Source organism: Scyliorhinus torazame, chromosome 13 (assembly GCF_047496885.1).
Source record: "Scyliorhinus torazame isolate Kashiwa2021f chromosome 13, sScyTor2.1, whole genome shotgun sequence".
In the NCBI taxonomy this organism is placed as follows: domain Eukaryota; kingdom Metazoa; phylum Chordata; class Chondrichthyes; order Carcharhiniformes; family Scyliorhinidae; genus Scyliorhinus; species Scyliorhinus torazame.
Window position 1 is genome coordinate 219,360,360 of NC_092719.1, and position 21,845 is coordinate 219,382,204.

Consider the following 21,845-nt stretch of genomic DNA (forward strand, 5'->3'; position numbering starts at 1 on the left):
CAGAGGGTCAGTACTGAGGGAGTGCTGCACTGTCAGAGGGTCAGTACTGAGGAAGTGCTGCACTATCAGAGGGTCGTTACTGAGGGAGTGCTGCACTGTCAGAAGGTGAGTACTGAGGGAGTGCTGCACTGTCAGAGGGTCAGTACTGAGGGAGTGCTGCACTGTCAGAGGGTCAGTACTGAGGGAGCGCCGCACTGTCAGAGGGTCATTACTGAGGGAGTGCTGCATTGGCAGAGGGTCAGTACTGAGGGAGTGCCGCACTGTCAGAGGGTCAGCACTGAGGGAGTGCTGCACTGTCAGAGGGTCAGTACTGAGGGAGTGCCGCACTGCCAGAGGGTCAGTACTGAGGGAGTGCTGCATTGTCAGAGGGTCAGTACTGAGGGAGTGCCGCACTGTCAGAGGGTCAGTACTGAGGGAGCGTTGCACTGTCAGAGGGTCAGTACTGAGGGAGTGCTGCATTGTCAGAGGATCAGTCAGTACTGAGGAGTGCCGCACTGTCAGAGGGTCAGTATTGAGGGAGTGCTGCACTGTCAGAGGGTCAGTACTGAGGGAGCGCTGCACTGTCAGTGGGTCAGTACTGAGGGAGTGCTGCACTGCCTGAGGGTCAATACTGAGGGAGTGCTGCACTGTCAGAGAGTCAGTACTGAGGGAGTGCTACACTGTCAGAGGGTGAGTACTGAGGGAGTGCTGCACTATCAGAGGGTCAGTACTGAGGGACTGCTGCACTGTCAGAGGGTCAGTGCTGAGAGAGTGCCGCACTGTCAGAGGGTCAGTACTGAGAGAGTGCTGCACTGTCAGAAGGTGAGTACTGAGGGAGTGCTGCACTGTCAGAGGGTCAGTACTGAGGGAGTTCTGCACTGTCAGAAGGTCAGTACTGAGGGAGCGCCGCACTGTCAGAGCGTCAGTACTGAGGGAGCGCTGCACTGTCAGAGGGTCAGTACTGAGGGAGTGCTGCACTGTCAGAGGGTCAGTACTGAGGGAGTGCCAGACTGTCTGAGTGTCTGTACTGAGGGAGTGCTGCACTATCAGAGAGTCAGTACTGAGGGAGTGCTGCACTATCGGAGGGTCAGTACTGAGGGAGTGCTGCACTGTCAGAGGGTCAGTACTGAGGGAGTGCTGCACTGTCAGAGGGTCAGTACTGAGGGAGGGCCGCACTGTCTGAGGGTCAGTACCGAGGGAGTGCTGCACTGTCAGAGGGTCATTACTGAGGGAGTGCCGCACTGTCAGAGGGTCAGTACTGAGTGAGTGCTGCACTATTGGAGGGTCAGTACTGAGGGAGTGCAGCACTGTCAGAGGGTCAGTACTGAGGGAGTGCTGCACTGTCAGAGGGTCAGTACTGAGGGAGTGCTGCACTGTTGGAGGGTCAGTACTGAGGGAGTGCTGCACTGTCATAGGGTCAGTACTGAGGGAGTGCTGCACTGTCAGAGGGTCAGTACTGAGGGAGTGCTGCACTGTTGGAGGGTCAGTACTGAGGGAGTGCTGCACTGTCAGAGGGTGAGTACTGAGGGAGTGCTGCACTATCAGAGGGTCAGTACTGAGGGAGTGCTGCACTGTCAGAGGGTCAGTACTGAGGGAGTGCCGCACTGTCGGAGGGTCAGTACTGAGGGAGTGCTGCACTGTTGGAGGGTCAGTACTGAGGGAGTGCCGCACTGTCAGAGGGTCAGTACTGAGGGAGTGCTGCACTGTCGGAGGGTCAGTACTGAGGGAGTGCCGCACTGTCAGAGGGTCAGTACTGAGGGAGTGCTGTACTGTCAGAGGGTCAGTACTGAGGGAGTGCTGCACTGTCAAATGGTCAGTACTGAGGGAGTGCCGCACTGTCAGAAGGTCAGTACTGAGGGAGTGCTGTACTGTCAGAGGGTCAGTACTGAGTGAGTGCTGCACTGTCAGAGGGTCAGTACTGAGGGAGTGCCGCACTGTCCGAGGGTCAGTACTGAGGGAGTGCTGCACTCTCAGAGAGTCAGTACTGAGGGAGTGCTGCACTGTCAGAGGGTCAGTACTGAGGGAGTGCTGCACTGTCAGAGGGTCAGTACTGAGGGAGTGCTGCACTGTCAGAGGGTCAGTACTGAGGGAGTGCTGCACTGTCAGAGGGTCAGTACTGAGGGAGTGCCGCACTGTCAGAGGGACAGTACTGAGGGAGTGCCGCACTGTCAGAGGGTCAGTACTGAGGGAGTGCTGCACTGTCAGAGGGTCAGGACTGAGGGAGTGCCGCACTGTCAGAGGGTCAGTACTGAGGGAGTGCCGCACTGTCACTGGGTCAGTACTGAGGGAGTGCCGCACTGTCAGAGGGTCAGTACTGAGGGAGTGCTGCACTGTCAGAGGGTCAGTACTGAGGGAGTGCCGCACTGTCAGAGGGTCAGTACTGAGGGAGTGCTGCACTGTCAGAGGGTCAGTACTGAGGCAGTGCCGCACTGTCAGAGGGTCAGTACTGAGGGAGTGCCGCACTGTCAGAGGGTCAGCACTGAGGGAGTGCTGCACTGTCAGAGAGTCAGTACTGAGGGAATGCCGCACTGTCAGAGGGTCAGTATTGAGGGAGTGCCGCACTGTCAGAGGGTCAGTACTGAGGGAGTGCTGCACTGTCAGAGGGTCAGTACTGAGGGAGTGCCGCACTGTCAGAGGGTCAGTGCTGAGGGAGTGCCGCACTGTCAGAGGGTCAGTACTGAGGGAGTACCGCACTGTCACTGGGTCAGTACTGAGGGAGTGCCGCACTGTCAGAGGGTCAGTACTGAGGGAGTGCTGCACTGTCAGAGGGTCAGTACTGAGGGAGTGCTGCACTGTCAGATGGTCAGTACTGAGGGAGTGCTGCACTGTCAGAGGGTCAGTACTGAGGGAGTGCCGCACTGTCAGAGGGTCAGTAATGAGGGAGTGCTGCACTATCAGAGGGTCAGTACTGAGGCAGTGCTGCACTGTCAAAGGGTCAGTACTGAGGGAGTGCTGCACTGTCAGAGGGTCAGTACTGAGGGAGTGCTGCACTGTTAGAGGGTCAGTACTGAGGGAATGCCGCACTGTCAGAGGGTCAGTACTGAGGGAGTGCCGCACTGTCAGAGGGTCAGTACTGAGCGAGTGCTGCACTGTCAAAGGGTCTGTACTGAGGGAGTGCTGCACTGTCAGAGGGTCAGTACTGAGGGAGTGCTGCACTGTCAGAGGGTCAGTACTGAAGGAGTGCTGCACTGTCAAAGGGTCAGTACTGAGGGAGTGCTGCACTGTCAGAGGGTCAGTACTGAGGGAGTGCCGCACTGTCAGAGGGTCAGTGCTGAGGGAATGCTGCACTGTCAGAGGGTCAGTACTGAGGGAGTGCTGCACTGTCAGAGGGTCAGTACTGAGGGAGTGCTGCACTGTCAGGGGGTCAGTACTGAGGGAGTGCCGCACTGTCAGAGGGTTAGTACTGAGGGAGTGCTGCACTGTCGGAGGGTCAGTACTGAGGGAGTGCTGCACTGTCAGAGGGTCAGTACTGAGGGAGTGCTGCACTGTCAGAGGGTCAGTACTGAGGGAGTGCCGCACTGTCAGAGGTTCAGTACTGAGTGAGTGCTGCACTGTCAGAGGGTCAGTTCTGAGGGAGTGCTGCACTGTCAGAGGGTCAGCACTGAGGGCGTGCTGCACTGTCAGAGGGTCAGTACTGAGCGAGTGCCGCACTGTCAGAGGGTCAGTACTGACGGAGTGCCGCACTGTCAGAGGGTCAGTACTGAGGGAGTGCTGCACTGTCAGAGGGTCAGTACTGAGGGAGTGCTGCACTGTCAGAGGGTCAGTGCTGAGGGAGTGCTGCACTGTCAGAGGGTCAGTACTGAGGGAGTGCCGCACTGTCAGAGGGTCAGTACTGAGGGAGTGCCGCACTGTCAGAGGGTCAGTACTGAGGGAGCGCTGCACTGTCAGAGGGTCAGTACTGAGGGAGTGCTGCACTGTCAGAGGGTCACTACTGAGGGAGTGCCACACTGTCTGAGTGTCTGTACTGAGGGTGTGCTGCACTGTCAGAGGGTCAGTACTGAGGGAGTGCTGCACTGTCGGAGGGTCAGTACTGAGGGGGTGCTGCACTGTTGGAGGGTCAGTACTGAGGGAGCGCCGCACTGTCAGAGGGTCAGTACTGAGGGAATGCTGCACTGTCAGATGGTCAGTACTGAGGGAGTGCTGCATTGTCAGAGGGTCAGTACTGAGGGAGTGCTGCACTGTCAGAGGGTCAGTACTGAGGGAATGCTGCACTGTCAGAGGGTCAGTACTGAGGGAGTGCCGCTCTATCAGAGGGTCAGTACTGAGGGAGTGCTGCATTGTCAGAGGGTCAGTACTGAGGGAGTGCTGCACTGTCAGAGGGTCAGTACTGAGGGAATGCTGCACTGTCAGAGGGTCAGTACTGAGGGAGTGCCGCACTATCAGAGGGTCAGTACTGAGGGAGTGCTGCACTGTCAGAGGGTCAGTACTGAGTGAGTGCTGCACTGTCAGAGGGTCAGTACTGAGGGAGTGCCGCACTGTCAGAGGGTCAGTACTGAGGGAGTGCCGCACTGTCAGAGGTTCAGTACTGAGGGAGTGCTGCACTGTCAGAGGGTCAGTACTGAGGGAGCGCCGCACTGTCAGAGGGTCAGTACTGAGGGAGTGCCGCACTGTCAGAGGGTCAGTTCTGAGGGAGTGCTGCACTGTCAGAGGGTCAGCACTGAGGGCGTGCTGCACTGTCAGAGGGTCAGTACTGAGGGAGTGCTGCACTGTTGGAGGGTCAGTACTGAGGGAGTGCCGCACTGTCAGAGGGTCAGTACTGAGGGAGTGCCGCACTGTCAGAGGGTCAGTACTGAGGGAGTGCTGCACTGTTGGAGGGTCAGTACTGAGGGAGTGCCGCACTGTCAGAGGGTCAGTACTGAGGGAGTGCTGCACTGTCGGAGGGTCAGTACTGAGGGAGTGCCGCACTGTCAGAGGGTCAGTACTGAGGGAGTGCTGTACTGTCAGAGGGTCAGTACTGAGGGAGTGCTGCACTGTCAGATGGTCAGTACTGAGGGAGTGCCGCACTGTCAGAAGGTCAGTACTGAGGGAGTGCTGTACTGTCAGAGGGTCAGTACTGAGGGAGTGCTGCACTGTCAGAGGGTCAGTACTGAGGGAGTGCCGCACTGTCCGAGGGTCAGTACTGAGGGAGTGCTGCACTCTCAGAGAGTCAGTACTGAGGGAGTGCTGCACTGTCAGAGGGTCAGTACTGAGGGAGTGCTGCACTGTCAGAGGGTCAGTACTGAGGGAGTGCTGCACTGTCAGAGGGTCAGTACTGAGGGAGTGCTGCACTGTCAGAGGGTCAGTACTGAGGGAGTGCCGCACTGTCAGAGGGACAGTACTGAGGGAGTGCCGCACTGTCAGAGGGTCAGTACTGAGGGAGTGCTGCACTGTCAGAGGGTCAGGACTGAGGGAGTGCCGCACTGTCAGAGGGTCAGTACTGAGGGAGTGCCGCACTGTCACTGGGTCAGTACTGAGGGAGTGCCGCACTGTCAGAGGGTCAGTACTGAGGGAGTGCTGCACTGTCAGAGGGTCAGTACTGAGGGAGTGCCGCACTGTCAGAGGGTCAGTACTGAGGGAGTGCTGCACTGTCAGAGGGTCAGTACTGAGGCAGTGCCGCACTGTCAGAGGTTCAGTACTGAGGGAGTGCCGCACTGTCAGAGGGTCAGCACTGAGGGAGTGCTGCACTGTCAGAGAGTCAGTACTGAGGGAATGCCGCACTGTCAGAGGGTCAGTATTGAGGGAGTGCCGCACTGTCAGAGGGTCAGTACTGAGGGAGTGCTGCACTGTCAGAGGGTCAGTACTGAGGGAGTGCCGCACTGTCAGAGGGTCAGTGCTGAGGGAGTGCCGCACTGTCAGAGGGTCAGTACTGAGGGAGTACCGCACTGTCACTGGGTCAGTACTGAGGGAGTGCCGCACTGTCAGAGGGTCAGTACTGAGGGAGTGCTGCACTGTCAGAGGGTCAGTACTGAGGGAGTGCTGCACTGTCAGATGGTCAGTACTGAGGGAGTGCTGCACTGTCAGAGGGTCAGTACTGAGGGAGTGCCGCACTGTCAGAGGGTCAGTAATGAGGGAGTGCTGCACTATCAGAGGGTCAGTACTGAGGGAGTGCTGCACTGTCAAAGGGTCAGTACTGAGGGAGTGCTGCACTGTCAGAGGGTCAGTACTGAGGGAGTGCTGCACTGTCAGAGGGTCAGTACTGAGGGAGTGCCGCACTGTCAGAGGGTCAGTACTGAGCGAGTACTGCACTGTCAAAGGGTCTGTACTGAGGGAGTGCTGCACTGTCAGAGGGTCAGTACTGAGGGAGTGCTGCACTGTCAGAGGGTCAGTACTGAAGGAGTGCTGCACTGTCAAAGGGTCAGTACTGAGGGAGTGCTGCACTGTCAGAGGGTCAGTACTGAGGGAGTGCCGCACTGTCAGAGGGTCAGTGCTGAGGGAATGCTGCACTGTCAGAGGGTCAGTACTGAGGGAGTGCTGCACTGTCAGAGGGTCAGTACTGAGGGAGTGCTGCACTGTCAGGGGGTCAGTACTGAGGGAGTGCCGCACTGTCAGAGGGTTAGTACTGAGGGAGTGCTGCACTGTCGGAGGGTCAGTACTGAGGGAGTGCTGCACTGTCAGAGGGTCAGTACTGAGGGAGTGCTGCACTGTCAGAGGGTCAGTACTGAGGGAGTGCCGCACTGTCAGAGGTTCAGTACTGAGTGAGTGCTGCACTGTCAGAGGGTCAGTTCTGAGGGAGTGCTGCACTGTCAGAGGGTCAGCACTGAGGGCGTGCTGCACTGTCAGAGGGTCAGTCCTGAGGGAGTGCCGCACTGTCAGAGGGTCAGTACTGACGGAGTGCCGCACTGTCAGAGGGTCAGTACTGAGGGAGTGCTGCACTGTCAGAGGGTCAGTACTGAGGGAGTGCTGCACTGTCAGAGGGTCAGTGCTGAGGGAGTGCTGCACTGTCAGAGGGTCAGTACTGAGGGAGTGCCGCACTGTCAGAGGGTCAGTACTGAGGGAGTGCCGCACTGTCAGAGGGTCAGTACTGAGGGAGCGCTGCACTGTCAGAGGGTCAGTACTGAGGGAGTGCTGCACTGTCAGAGGGTCACTACTGAGGGAGTGCCACACTGTCTGAGTGTCTGTACTGAGGGTGTGCTGCACTGTCAGAGGGTCAGTACTGAGGGAGTGCTGCACTGTCGGAGGGTCAGTACTGAGGGGGTGCTGCACTGTTGGAGGGTCAGTACTGAGGGAGCGCCGCACTGTCAGAGGGTCAGTACTGAGGGAATGCTGCACTGTCAGATGGTCAGTACTGAGGGAGTGCTACATTGTCAGAGGGTCAGTACTGAGGGAGTGCTGCACTGTCAGAGGGTCAGTACTGAGGGAATGCTGCACTGTCAGTGGGTCAGTACTGAGGGAGTGCCGCACTATCAGAGGGTCAGTACTGAGGGAGTGCTGCATTGTCAGAGGGCCAGTACTGAGGGAGTGCTGCACTGTCAGAGGGTCAGTACTGAGGGAATGCTGCACTGTCAGAGGGTCAGTACTGAGGGAGTGCCGCACTATCAGAGGGTCAGTACTGAGGGAGTGCTGCACTGTCAGAGGGTCAGTACTGAGGGAGTGCTGCACTGTCAGAGGGTCAGTACTGAGGGAGTGCCGCACTGTCAGAGGGTCAGTACTGAGGGAGTGCCGCACTGTCAGAGGTTCAGTACTGAGGGAGTGCTGCACTGTCAGAGGGTCAGTACTGAGGGAGCGCCGCACTGTCAGAGGGTCAGTACTGAGGGAGTGCCGCACTGTCAGAGGGTCAGTTCTGAGGGAGTGCTGCACTGTCAGAGGGTCAGCACTGAGGGCGTGCTGCACTGTCAGAGGGTCAGTACTGAGGGAGTGCTGCACTGTTGGAGGGTCAGTACTGAGGGAGTGCCGCACTGTCAGAGGGTCAGTACTGAGGGAGTGCCGCACTGTCAGAGGGTCAGTACTGAGGGAGTGCTGCACTGTTGGAGGGTCAGTACTGAGGGAGTGCCGCACTGTCAGAGGGTCAGTACTGAGGGAGTGCTGCACTGTCGGAGGGTCAGTACTGAGGGAGTGCCGCACTGTCAGAGGGTCAGTACTGAGGGAGTGCTGTACTGTCAGAGGGTCAGTACTGAGGGAGTGCTGCACTGTCAGATGGTCAGTACTGAGGGAGTGCCGCACTGTCAGAAGGTCAGTACTGAGGGAGTGCTGTACTGTCAGAGGGTCAGTACTGAGGGAGTGCTGCACTGTCAGAGGGTCAGTACTGAGGGAGTGCCGCACTGTCCGAGGGTCAGTACTGAGGGAGTGCTGCACTCTCAGAGAGTCAGTACTGAGGGAGTGCTGCACTGTCAGAGGGTCAGTACTGAGGGAGTGCTGCACTGTCAGAGGGTCAGTACTGAGGGAGTGCTGCACTGTCAGAGGGTCAGTACTGAGGGAGTGCTGCACTGTCAGAGGGTCAGTACTGAGGGAGTGCCGCACTGTCAGAGGGACAGTACTGAGGGAGTGCCGCACTGTCAGAGGGTCAGTACTGAGGGAGTGCTGCACTGTCAGAGGGTCAGGACTGAGGGAGTGCCGCACTGTCAGAGGGTCAGTACTGAGGGAGTGCCGCACTGTCACTGGGTCAGTACTGAGGGAGTGCCGCAGTGTCAGAGGGTCAGTACTGAGGGAGTGCTGCACTGTCAGAGGGTCAGTACTGAGGGAGTGCCGCACTGTCAGAGGGACAGTACTGAGGGAGTGCCGCACTGTCAGAGGGTCAGTACTGAGGGAGTGCTGCACTGTCAGAGGGTCAGGACTGAGGGAGTGCCGCACTGTCAGAGGGTCAGTACTGAGGGAGTGCCGCACTGTCACTGGGTCAGTACTGAGGGAATGCCGCACTGTCAGAGGGTCAGTACTGAGGGAGTGCTGCACTGTCAGAGGGTCAGTACTGAGGGAGTGCCGCACTGTCAGAGGGTCAGTACTGAGGGAGTGCTGCACTGTCAGAGGGTCAGTACTGAGGCAGTGCCGCACTGTCAGAGGGTCAGTACTGAGGGAGTGCCGCACTGTCAGAGGGTCAGCACTGAGGGAGTGCTGCACTGTCAGAGAGTCAGTACTGAGGGAATGCCGCACTGTCAGAGGGTCAGTATTGAGGGAGTGCCGCACTGTCAGAGGGTCAGTACTGAGGGAGTGCTGCACTGTCAGAGGGTCAGTACTGAGGGAGTGCCGCACTGTCAGAGGGTCAGTGCTGAGGGAGTGCCGCACTGTCAGAGGGTCAGTACTGAGGGAGTACCGCACTGTCACTGGGTCAGTACTGAGGGAGTGCCGCACTGTCAGAGGGTCAGTACTGAGGGAGTGCTGCACTGTCAGAGGGTCAGTACTGAGGGAGTGCTGCACTGTCAGATGGTCAGTACTGAGGGAGTGCTGCACTGTCAGAGGGTCAGTACTGAGGGAGTGCCGCACTGTCAGAGGGTCAGTAATGAGGGAGTGCTGCACTATCAGAGGGTCAGTACTGAGGGAGTGCTGCACTGTCAAAGGGTCAGTACTGAGGGAGTGCTGCACTGTCAGAGGGTCAGTACTGAGGGAGTGCTGCACTGTCAGAGGGTCAGTACTGAGGGAGTGCCGCACTGTCAGAGGGTCAGTACTGAGCGAGTGCTGCACTGTCAAAGGGTCTGTACTGAGGGAGTGCTGCACTGTCAGAGGGTCAGTACTGAGGGAGTGCTGCACTGTCAGAGGGTCAGTACTGAAGGAGTGCTGCACTGTCAAAGGGTCAGTACTGAGGGAGTGCTGCACTGTCAGAGGGTCAGTACTGAGGGAGTGCCGCACTGTCAGAGGGTCAGTGCTGAGGGAATGCTGCACTGTCAGAGGGTCAGTACTGAGGGATTGCTGCACTGTCAGAGGGTCAGTACTGAGGGAGTGCTGCACTGTCAGGGGGTCAGTACTGAGGGAGTGCCGCACTGTCAGAGGGTTAGTACTGAGGGAGTGCTGCACTGTCGGAGGGTCAGTACTGAGGGAGTGCTGCACTGTCAGAGGGTCAGTACTGAGGGAGTGCTGCACTGTCAGAGGGTCAGTACTGAGGGAGTGCCGCACTGTCAGAGGTTCAGTACTGAGTGAGTGCTGCACTGTCAGAGGGTCAGTTCTGAGGGAGTGCTGCACTGTCAGAGGGTCAGCACTGAGGGCGTGCTGCACTGTCAGAGGGTCAGTCCTGAGGGAGTGCCGCACTGTCAGAGGGTCAGTACTGACGGAGTGCCGCACTGTCAGAGGGTCAGTACTGAGGGAGTGCTGCACTGTCAGAGGGTCAGGACTGAGGGAGTGCTGCACTGTCAGAGGGTCAGTGCTGAGGGAGTGCTGCACTGTCAGAGGGTCAGTACTGAGGGAGCGCCGCACTGTCAGAGGGTCAGTACTGAGGGAGTGCCGCACTGTCAGAGGGTCAGTACTGAGGGAGCGCTGCACTGTCAGAGGGTCAGTACTGAGGGAGTGCTGCACTGTCAGAGGGTCACTACTGAGGGAGTGCCTCACTGTCTGAGTGTCTGTACTGAGGGTGTGCTGCACTGTCAGAGGGTCAGTACTGAGGGAGTGCTGCACTGTCGGAGGGTCAGTACTGAGGGGGTGCTGCACTGTTGGAGGGTCAGTACTGAGGGAGCGCCGCACTGTCAGAGGGTCAGTACTGAGGGAATGCTGCACTGTCAGATGGTCAGTACTGAGGGAGTGCTGCATTGTCAGAGGGTCAGTACTGAGGGAGTGCTGCACTGTCAGAGGGTCAGTACTGAGGGAATGCTGCACTGTCAGAGGGTCAGTACTGAGGGAGTGCCGCACTATCAGAGGGTCAGTACTGAGGGAGTGCTGCATTGTCAGAGGGCCAGTACTGAGGGAGTGCTGCACTGTCAGAGGGTCAGTACTGAGGGAATGCTGCACTGTCAGAGGGTCAGTACTGAGGGAGTGCCGCACTATCAGAGGGTCAGTACTGAGGGAGTGCTGCACTGTCAGAGGGTCAGTACTGAGGGAGTGCTGCACTGTCAGAGGGTCAGTACTGAGGGAGTGCCGCACTGTCAGAGGGTCAGTACTGAGGGAGTGCCGCACTGTCAGAGGTTCAGTACTGAGGGAGTGCTGCACTATCAGAGGGTCAGTACTGAGGGAGCGCCGCACTGTCAGAGGGTCAGTACTGAGGGAGTGCCGCACTGTCAGAGGGTCAGTTCTGAGGGAGTGCTGCACTGTCAGAGGGTCAGCACTGAGGGCGTGCTGCACTGTCAGAGGGTCAGTACTGAGGGAGTGCTGCACTGTTGGAGGGTCAGTACTGAGGGAGTGCCGCACTGTCAGAGGGTCAGTACTGAGGGAGTGCCGCACTGTCAGAGGGTCAGTACTGAGGGAGTGCTGCACTGTTGGAGGGTCAGTACTGAGGGAGTGCCGCACTGTCAGAGGGTCAGTACTGAGGGAGTGCTGCACTGTCGGAGGGTCAGTACTGAGGGAGTGCCGCACTGTCAGAGGGTCAGTACTGAGGGAGTGCTGTACTGTCAGAGGGTCAGTACTGAGGGAGTGCTGCACTGTCAGATGGTCAGTACTGAGGGAGTGCCGCACTGTCAGAAGGTCAGTACTGAGGGAGTGCTGTACTGTCAGAGGGTCAGTACTGAGGGAGTGCTGCACTGTCAGAGGGTCAGTACTGAGGGAGTGCCGCACTGTCCGAGGGTCAGTACTGAGGGAGTGCTGCACTCTCAGAGAGTCAGTACTGAGGGAGTGCTGCACTGTCTGAGGGTCAGTACTGAGGGAGTGCTGCACTGTCAGAGGGTCAGTACTGAGGGAGTGCTGCACTGTCAGAGGGTCAGTACTGAGGGAGTGCTGCACTGTCAGAGGGTCAGCACTGAGGGAGTGCCGCACTGTCAGAGGGTCAGTACTGAGGGAGTGCCGCACTGTCAGAGGGTCAGTACTGAGCGAGTGCTGCACTGTCAAAGGGTCTGTACTGAGGGAGTGCTGCACTGTCAGAGGGTCAGTACTGAGGGAGTGCTGCACTGTCAGAGGGTCAGTACTGAAGGAGTGCTGCACTGTCAAAGGGTCAGTACTGAGGGAGTGCTGCACTGTCAGAGGGTCAGTACTGAGGGAGTGCCGCACTGTCAGAGGGTCAGTGCTGAGGGAATGCTGCACTGTCAGAGGGTCAGTACTGAGGGAGTGCTGCACTGTCAGAGGGTCAGTACTGAGGGAGTGCTGCACTGTCAGGGGGTCAGTACTGAGGGAGTGCCGCACTGTCAGAGGGTTAGTACTGAGGGAGTGCTGCACTGTCGGAGGGTCAGTACTGAGGGAGTGCTGCACTGTCAGAGGGTCAGTACTGAGGGAGTGCTGCACTGTCAGAGGGTCAGTACTGAGGGAGTGCCGCACTGTCAGAGGTTCAGTACTGAGTGAGTGCTGCACTGTCAGAGGGTCAGTTCTGAGGGAGTGCTGCACTGTCAGAGGGTCAGCACTGAGGGCGTGCTGCACTGTCAGAGGGTCAGTACTGAGGGAGTGCCGCACTGTCAGAGGGTCCGTACTGACGGAGTGCCACACTGTCAGAGGGTCAGTACTGAGGGAGTGCTGCACTGTCAGAGGGTCAGTACTGAGGGAGTGCTGCACTGTCAGAGGGTCAGTGCTGAGGGAGTGCTGCACTGTCAGAGGGTCAGTACTGAGGGAGTGCCGCACTGTCAGAGGGTCAGTACTGAGGGAGTGCCGCACTGTCAGAGGGTCAGTACTGAGGGAGCGCTGCACTGTCAGAGGGTCAGTACTGAGGGAGTGCAGCACTGTCAGAGGGTCACTACTGAGGGAGTGCCACACTGTCTGAGTGTCTGTACTGAGGGTGTGCTGCACTGTCAGAGGGTCAGTACTGAGGGAGTGCTGCACTGTCGGAGGGTCAGTACTGAGGGGGTGCTGCACTGTTGGAGGGTCAGTACTGAGGGAGCGCCGCACTGTCAGAGGGTCAGTACTGAGGGAATGCTGCACTGTCAGATGGTCAGTACTGAGGGAGTGCTGCATTGTCAGAGGGTCAGTACTGAGGGAGTGCTGCACTGTCAGAGGGTCAGTACTGAGGGAATGCTGCACTGTCAGAGGGTCAGTACTGAGGGAGTGCCGCACTATCAGAGGGTCAGTACTGAGGGAGTGCTGCATTGTCAGAGGGTCAGTACTGAGGGAGTGCTGCACTGTCAGAGGGTCAGTACTGAGGGAATGCTGCACTGTCAGAGGGTCAGTACTGAGGGAGTGCCGCACTATCAGAGGGTCAGTACTGAGGGAGTGCTGCACTGTCAGAAGGTCAGTACTGAGGGAGTGCTGCACTGTCAGAGGGTCAGTACTGAGGGAGTGCCGCACTGTCAGAGGGTCAGTTCTGAGGGAGTGCCGCACTGTCAGAGGTTCAGTACTGAGGGAGTGCTGCACTGTCAGAGGGTCAGTACTGAGGGAGCGCCGCACTGTTAGAGGGTCAGTACTGAGGGAGTGCCGCACTGTCAGAGGGTCAGTACTGAGGGAGTGCCGCACTGTCGGAGGGTCAGTACTGAGGGAGTGCCGCACTGTCGGAGTTCCTGACCAATATTTCTGGTAATTTTTCTCATTGACCCCAAATGCTTTTGTTTGAAGGATCCTTTTTAAAGAAATTAATAATCATTTTAACAGGGGTAGTATTTATTATTAATGCACAATAAACTGCTGTCTGTTGTAAGGTCCTTCCTGTTTATTTCCTTACTTCCCCAGCCTTTTATTTTGCTGTCATTATTTTGACCCATGGTTGATTAATGGACATGTGTCTTTAAGGTCAGCAGCGTGTCTCTGTAATTCCAGCAGAAGAATGCAGAGGTTCCAGCAGGGATCACTGTACTGGTCTGTGCTGGTTTAATCAGGAGACCACACATTTGTCGGCAACAGAGAGAGATGGGGCGGGATACAGTTTTATTGATTGAATGGTGGCCACTAAATTGGCCCAAAAGTCCGTATTCTGCCTGGCAACAGCTGGTGATTGGGTTATCGCCCATTGGAGTGCTTCCCAGAGTCGGCAGGAGCTTTCAGTATGAACCAGCGAGCTCTCCCCAGTAAAGCGACTGCAAGAGCTGTCTCTTCTCCAGAGAGACAAAGTCAGAACCGGCTACATCGATCTCCAGGTGGTCTGCTGTGCCAGCGATGTTACTGAACCTACAGAGACCTGAATACAAATCACAAAATTAAAGCAAAGTTTGAAGAAAAGTAAAGTGCCACTAGTCAAAATCTGCATTGCTAAACTACAGAGAACCCAAATGAATGAATGATTCTACAGCGGAGACTGGTACAGGCTGCAAGCTGGAGACTTTAACCTGCAAGCTTGTTGTGAAAAAAGGTGTGATAAAAAACATCTGATACAAAGACTCTTTTTCCTTTCATTTATCATTACACCCCTTTCCAACCCTCTCTGTTTGTCTGACTTTTACAAACCTGGTGACCGTAATTATTGGGCAGCCAAGGGCCAAAGACTTTGATAATCATAGATTATCATAGAATTTACAGTGCAGAAGGAGGCCATTCGGCCCATCAAGTCTGCACCGGCTCTTAGAAAGAGCACCCTACCCAAGGTCAACACCTCCACCCTAACCCCATAACCCAGTAACCTCACCCAACACTAAGGGCAATTTTGGACACTAAGGGCAATTTATCATGGCCAATCCACCTAACCCGCACATCTTTGGACTGTGGGAGGAAACCGGAGCACCCGGAGGAACCCCACGCACACATGGGGAGGATGTGCAGACTCCGCACAGACTGTGACCCAAGCCGGAATCGAACCTGGGACCCTGGAGCTGTGAAGCAATTGTGCTATCCACAATGCTACCCTGCTGCCCAAATTGCCCTTTGGGAATTTTTATCAGAGTTATTGGTTAATTCACTTGTGTTGTGACTCCGGGGCCTGTGGGCTGGAATTGACCCCGCCCTAGCCCAGGGTGCCCTAACTCGGTAATGTGATTTTTAATAATGCTTTTAAGAATGCAGGCGTTTCCTTCAATGAGATTTGTGCATCTGTATTTTGTGACACAGTGGGTAAGACAAAATTATCGAAAAGAAACTCCGCTCTCTGGAAAGGCTGAATTCCCCTGGCATCCTCCAGCGCCCTGTTAACTGTGGACTAATCTGTTGGATTATCCGACATTCTCAGTACTCCCCAATACTTGCTCCCCTCTGTACTGGCCTACCCTGTGCTGCACAATAGTGATCACCATCTACATCCGCCTCCAGTTGCCTCCAAGTCATGTTGCAGACACCTTTGAAAATCCCCACAGAGCCCCAGAGTTTCACAGAACCCCGAAACCACGACTTTAGCTAACTGTTATTCATGGGATCTAGCTGTGTACAAAATGGCTGCTGCATTTTCGCCATTAGAACAGCGACTGCAGTTCAAAAACATACTTCATTGGTTGTGATGAATGCAGAAATTATTATATTTCATATTTATGGCAGGAATGTTATTAAGAGCTTGGGTTTAGGTATATATTTGATGCAGTAATATTATTAAAGAACCTAGATTCAGGTATCCAGATTATGTAATTAAGAAGTCATAAAATATGAGGTCATGATTCATTCCAACCACTTACATTTGGTTGCATATCAAGGGCTAATGTGATATTGTTATGATTGCTGAAGATTGCCTGGCGAGTAGATAATTTGAGGGGTTGTATTTAGTCCTAATTAAGCAGGACATGTGACATCTTTGTATAATTCCGATGATGTAATTACTGGGAGAAGCCAGGTCTGTCTGTAGTTTTGCAGTTTGTCCCAGGATTTGAGTCTGGCAAGACAGAAGGATTTTAACCCAAATGCTGCTCAGCTAAGCAGAAGTATACTGGTTATGCTCTTGGAAAGGTTCGCTCTCTCCAAATGTTCAAATGTCCAGGGCTGGTTTAGCTCAGTGGGCTAGAAAGCTGGTTTGTGATGCAGAACAAGGCCAGCAGCATGGGTTCAATTCCCGTACCAGCTGAGAATTCTGAATTCTCCCTCTGTGTACCCGAAGAGGCGCCGGAGTGTGGCGACTAGGGGCTTTTCACAGTAACTTCATTGCAGTGTTAATGTAAGCCTACTTGTGACAATAAAGGTTATTTATTTATTTTATTTTATTACTCTTCAGGTAATCGGTTTGTTAACTTTGTTCATAAGTGGCATTTGAACTGTATTGGGGTTGCTTAATTGGAGTTAGTCGCAGGTATAGATAGTAAGTTTTCACTTTTCCTTTTGTTTAAGAAATATTTAACTGATAATTGTAAAGCTATTTCTTTGATGTTAATGTGGTTAATTCTTTGTTTACATTAAAGTTTGTTTTAACATGAAAGATATTTATTGGTCCGAGTCCTCGCTCCTGCGGTGAAGTATCCTTTCCTCACAGTTTTACAAATTTTTAAAAAATGTTTGAGGTTCCCATACCGTATCCTGACAAATGTTGCAGTCTGGTCCAGTAGCCTAACAGCTGTGAAGCGTTTTAGATCATCCAGGGTTTGTGGAAGGCAATAGAAATACCAATCTTTGTTTCCCTGTCTTCCTCCCTTCCGACTTCCCCCTCTCCCTCCCTCCCTCCCTTTCTTCTCCCTCCTTCCTTGCCCCTTCCTCCTCCCCTCCCTCTTTCCTCCCCTCCCTCCTTCTTCACCTCCCTCCTCCTCCCTCTCGCCCTCTTTCATCCCTCCTTTCTTCCCTCCTTCTCTCCCTTCTTCCTCCTTCCCTCGTTTCCTTCCCTCCTTCTTTCCTTGCTTCCCTATTTTTTGCATTCCCTATTGTGATTAACGGAGCCAAAATGAAGGGAATTAATTCTCTAACAGTGTCCTCTCTCCTGCCTGCTAGGAGTCATTGCAGCCAGTCTATCCGGAGAGCTTGGAGGCGGAGAGTGTGGCCACATCTGTTGAAGATGTTAGGAAGCAGCTGCACATCAGCCGAGGGGCTGTAGCTGTGCATCGATTGAAGCCTCCCATTGAGGGGAAGTTGTCAGTCGCGGACAGTGCTGACTTAATAAGAAGAGGTAGGAATGACCTGTGTGGGGAGCCCCGGTTGAGTTATTGTAGAGGAAACACACGTGGTGAACCCCGATGATTTTATATAAATTGAATTTCACTGAGGGTGGCACGACAGCACAGTGGTTAGCACTGTTGCTTCACAGCGCCAGGGTCCTGGGTTCGATTCCCGCTGGGTCACCATCTGTGCGGAGTCTGCACGTTCTCCCCCTGTCTGCGTGAGTTTCCTCCGGGTGCTCCGGTTTCCTCCCACAAGTCCAAAGACATGTTGTTAGGTGAATTGGACATTCTGAATTCTCCCTCTCTGTTCCTGAACAGGCGCCAGGATGTGGCGACTAGGGGATTTTCACAGTAACTTCATTGTAGTGTTAATGTAAGCCTACTTGTGACAATGAAGATTATTATTATACTTTTATTTGCTGCCGCAGAACTAACCTGAACACTCAGGTACCAGGTTTATCCAATAGGCCGAAGAATTTAAAGCATACAGGTAGGAAAAAAAAACAATGGTGAGGACGCCCGACTAACGACCTGGCTTCATTTAAGTTGGCGGCCAGCCCCTCCCACAACCTTGATGACTGAAACTCTCAGTGAAATTCTTAGATTTGGATTTATTGTCACGTGTACCGAGGTACAGTGAAAAGTATCGTTCTGCATGCAATCCAGACAGATCATAGGACATACATAATTACACAATGTAAATACACAGACATGGGGTGAAGCATACAGTGTGTAGTACTACTCAGTAGAGAAGATGTGTGAAGAGATCAGTTCAGTCCATAAGAGGGTCATTCAGGGGTCTGGTAACAGCGGGGAAGAGGCTGTTTTTGAATCTGTTACTGCGAGTTCTTGTCACTGAGCTTGACTAATCTCAACAAAGTTTGGCTCTGGAATTGAAAAATTCATCGGAAGAGTCACTGGGTCCAATGCAGCCCTCCCTCGGCACTGTCCGCCGAGCTGCCGATTCTCAGGTCAACGGCGATACCGACATTAGGACAGTCTTCTCAGACCACAGCGACAGGAACTGTGCGCCAGAGTCCAAACTGACTGCGATGATTAAGGGGGGAGTGTTGCTGCGGGTCAGACTCAATGACTTGGAAAACTGCTCAAGCTGACAAATTCTACGCATTGTTGGCCTACCCACCAGAAGGACCAAGGACCAGGCCCCTGAGGTACCCTCAATAATGATGCTTAGAGATTAAACTGTAAAGAAGGCTTTATTAGGCTAATAACTGTGCTACAGATATGGACGCGAGCTGACTGCTATACAGACCATGAGGCAGGCCTTTATGTATGGCTCCCAGATGGGCGGAGCCAGAGGCGGAGTCCCCAGGGTTCCAAGCCTGGTCTTAAAGGGGCCATCACCTTACATGATGATAAGGCAGTAACCGTTCATCACATTCACCCCCTGTTTAAAAAGGAGTCCGGCGGGGGTGAAGTGCCATCATAGGTCCATCCGTCTCGGTGGCCGGATCGTCCTCCTCGATCTCCTCAATTCAGGCGGTGGTGCGGCGGGCACGGACGTCCCGGTTGAGGGCACATCCGGGAGCTCAGCGGTCGGAGCTTCGGTCCGGGTCGGGGCAGAGGAACTAGGCAGGGCCGGGGGTAGCGGAGCCGGCGCCGGCGGGGTGTGTAAAGGGGGGCGCACGGTAGGAGCTCACCAACGGGTGGTAGGGCCGGAAGGGGGGGGGTTGTAGGGGGCGACGGGTCCTGCAGGGGAGCGGCGCGGGAAGGGGCGTCTGTGGTGGAGGATCCAGCGGGCGCCAGATCCCGGAGGGAAACCGTATCTTGCCTGCCGTCGGAGTACTCCACGTAGGCGTAACTGGGGTTGGCGTGGAGCAGTCTGACCTTTTCAACTAGGGGGTCCGTTTTATGGCTCCTCGCGTGCCTCCGGAGAAAAACAGGTCCCGGAGCCGTCAGCCAAGGTGGAAGCGAGACCCCGGAGGTAGACTTCCTGGGGAAGAGAAACAATCGGTCATGAGGGGTCTCATTTGTGGCCGTGCAGAGGAGTGACCTAATGGAGTGTAGGGCATCGGGTAGGACCTCCTGCCAGCGGGTGGTTGGGAGATTTCTCGACCGCAGGGCCAGAAGGGCAGCCTTCCACACGGTCGCGTTCTCCCTCTCCACCTGCCCGTTTCCCCGTGGGTTATAGCTGGTCGTTCTGCTCGAGGCGATGCCTTTGCTGAGCAGATACTGACGCAGTTCATCGCTCATGAACGATGTACCCCGGTCGCTGTGGATATAAGCAGGGAAACCCAACAGGGTGAAGATGCTGTGCAGTGCCTTAATCACCGTGGCTGAGGTCATGTCGGTGCAGGGAATGGCGAATGGGAAACGGGAGAACTCATCGATGACGGTGAGGAAATAGGCATAACGGTTGGTGGACGGGAGGGGCCCCTTGAAGTCAACGCTCAGTCGCTCAAAGGGGCCCGAGGCCTTCATGAGCCGAACCTTGTCTGGCCGATAGAAGTGCGGTTTGCACTCCGCACAGACCTGGCAGGCCCTGACCATGGCCTTGACCTCCTTGGTTGAGTAAGGTAGGTTGCGGGACTTGATGAAATGGATGAGCCGGGTAAGCCCCGGGTGGCAGAGGTCATTGTGGATGGCTTGCAGGCGGTCCTCCTGCGCGTTGGCGCATGTGCCGCGGGACAGGGCACCTGGGGGCTCGTTGAGCTCCCCTGGACGATACTTGATATCGTACGAGTAGGTGGAGAGTTCGATCCTCCACCTCAAAATTTTATCGTTTTTTATTTTGCCCCGTTGCGTGTTATCGAACATATAGGCGACCGACCGTTGGTCGGTGACGAGGGTAAACCTCCTACCGGCGAGGTAGTGTCTCCAGCACCGCACAGCCTCCACAATGGCTTGTGCCTCCTTTTTGACTGCAGAGTGTCGAATCTCGGAGGCGGTGAGGGTTCGGGAGAAGAACGCTACTGGTCTGCCTCCTTGATTGAGGGTAGCAGCCAGGGCGATGTCTGATGCATCGCTCTCTACCTGGAAAGGGATGGTTTCGTCCACCGCGTGCATGGCGGCCTTGATGATGTCGGCCTTGATGCGGTTGAAGGCCAATTGAGCCTCAGCCGAGAGGGGAAAAGTGGTGGTCTTTAGGAGTGGGCGGGCTTTGTCCGCATACTTGGGGACCCACTGGGCGTAATAGGAGAAAAGCCCCAAGCACCGTTTGAGGGCCTTGAGGCTGCGGGGGAGAGGGAGTTCCTTACGGGGGCGCATGGGGTCGGGACCTAGGACCCCGTCTTCCACGACATAGCCGAGGATGGCCAGCCGGGTGGTGTGGAAAACGCATTTGCCCTCGTTATAGGTCAGGTTAAGGGCTCGGGCGGTCTGGAGGAACTTTTTGAGGTTAGCGTCATGGTCCTGCTGATCATGGCCGCAGATGGTGACATTGTCCAAGTACGGGTATGTAGCCCGCAAACCGTACGGGTCCACCATTTGGTCCATCGCCCTTTGAAAGACGGAGACCCCATTTGTGACACCAAAGGGGACCCTGAGGAAGTGGAAGAGCCGGCCGGCTGCTTCGAAGGCAGTATAGGGGCGGTCTTTTGGTCGGATGAGGAGCTGGTGGTAGGCAGATTTGAGGTCGACCGTGGAAAAGACTCGGTATTGGGCGATCCGATTTACCATTTCCGCGATGCGAGGAAGGGGGTACGCATCAAGCTGCGTGAATCGGTTTATGGTCTGGCTATAATCCACGACCATCCGTTTCTTCTCCCCGGACCGGACTACCACCACTTGCGCTCTCCAAGGGCTGTTGCTAGCCTCGATGACCCCCTCTCCCAGTAAACGCTGGACCTCTGACTTGATAAAAGCCATATCTTGGGCACTGTAGCGCCGGCTCCTGGTGGCGACGGGCTTACAGTCGGGAGTGAGGTTAGCGAATAGCGAGGGGGGTGCGACTTTCAGTGTCGCAAGGCAGCACACCGTGAGGGGGGGCAAGGGTCCGCCGAACTTCAGTGTCAGGCTTCGGTGGCTGCACTGGAAATCCAGTCCGAGCAGCAGAGGGGCACAGAGGTGAGGGAGGATATAAAATTTGAAACGGGTGTATTTGGCACCCTGGATCGAGAGATCCGCAATACAGTACCCCGTGATTTGTACCGAGTGGGACCCAGATGCGAGGGCTATGGTTTGGGATGTGGGCTGGGTGCGTAGGGAGCAGCGCCTTACCGTTTCAGGGTGGATAAAGCTCTCCGTGCTCCCGGAGTCGAAGAGGCATGCAGTGTCGTGCCCGTTGACCTGGACCTGCATCATGGAGTTCTGCAGGTGTTTTGGCCGAGTTTGATCGAGGGTGATCGCACCCAGTCGCGGGTAGTCGGAGTCGTAAAATGGCCGCTGCCGTTGGTCGCACGTGTCGGGTCGAGAAGGTGGCCGCAGACCAGATGGCCGCTCCCATGATTCGCACGAGGCTGATGACGCGTCAGAAGAGGACGTGTCGGGTCGGTGCGCAGCCGCATTGCGAGGCCTGCGGGCCTGAGAGCCTGATTTTTGGGCCGGCTGTTCTTTGTTTTGCTGGCCCCTGGGTCTGGCCAGGCAGACCCTCGCAAAGTGCCCTTTCTTCCCGCAGTCGCTGCAGATCGCGGAGCGGGCTGGGCAGCGTGGGCGTGGGTGCTGGCCCTGCCCGCAGAAGTAGCAAGGTGTGCCCCCATGGTGAGCGGGTCGCCGCGTGGCGCAGGCCTGTAATACGGGCGAGTCTGAGGAAGTCCGGGGGGGGCTGGCAGAGTCCGCGGGGTACGTACCCAAGTTACGTCGGGCCACCTCCAGCGAGGAGGCGAGCGTCAGCGCCTCCTGGAGGTCTTTTGCCCCGTTTTGGAGCAGTCGCTGCCGGATGTAGGTCGAGCAGATGCCGGACACGAAAGAATCTCTGATGTGCAGGTTCATATGGACTTCCCCTGTCACATCCTGATGGTCACAGTCCCTGGCCAGCGCGGTGAGTTTCTCAACAAACTCGTCGAGCGATTC

General features: G+C 55.7%; 1 protein-coding gene across 1 annotated transcript in view; it reads left to right on the top strand.

Moving 5' to 3' along the window:
* LOC140387644 (uncharacterized) overlaps positions 1-21,845 on the top strand; it is a 152,824-nt gene that overhangs the window by 106,349 nt on the left and 24,630 nt on the right. Inside the window, exon 7 of the mRNA XM_072470841.1 lies at positions 16,708-16,882. Coding sequence (XP_072326942.1) covers positions 16,708-16,882 — 175 coding nt within the window. The remainder of the gene's footprint in view (positions 1-16,707; positions 16,883-21,845) is intronic.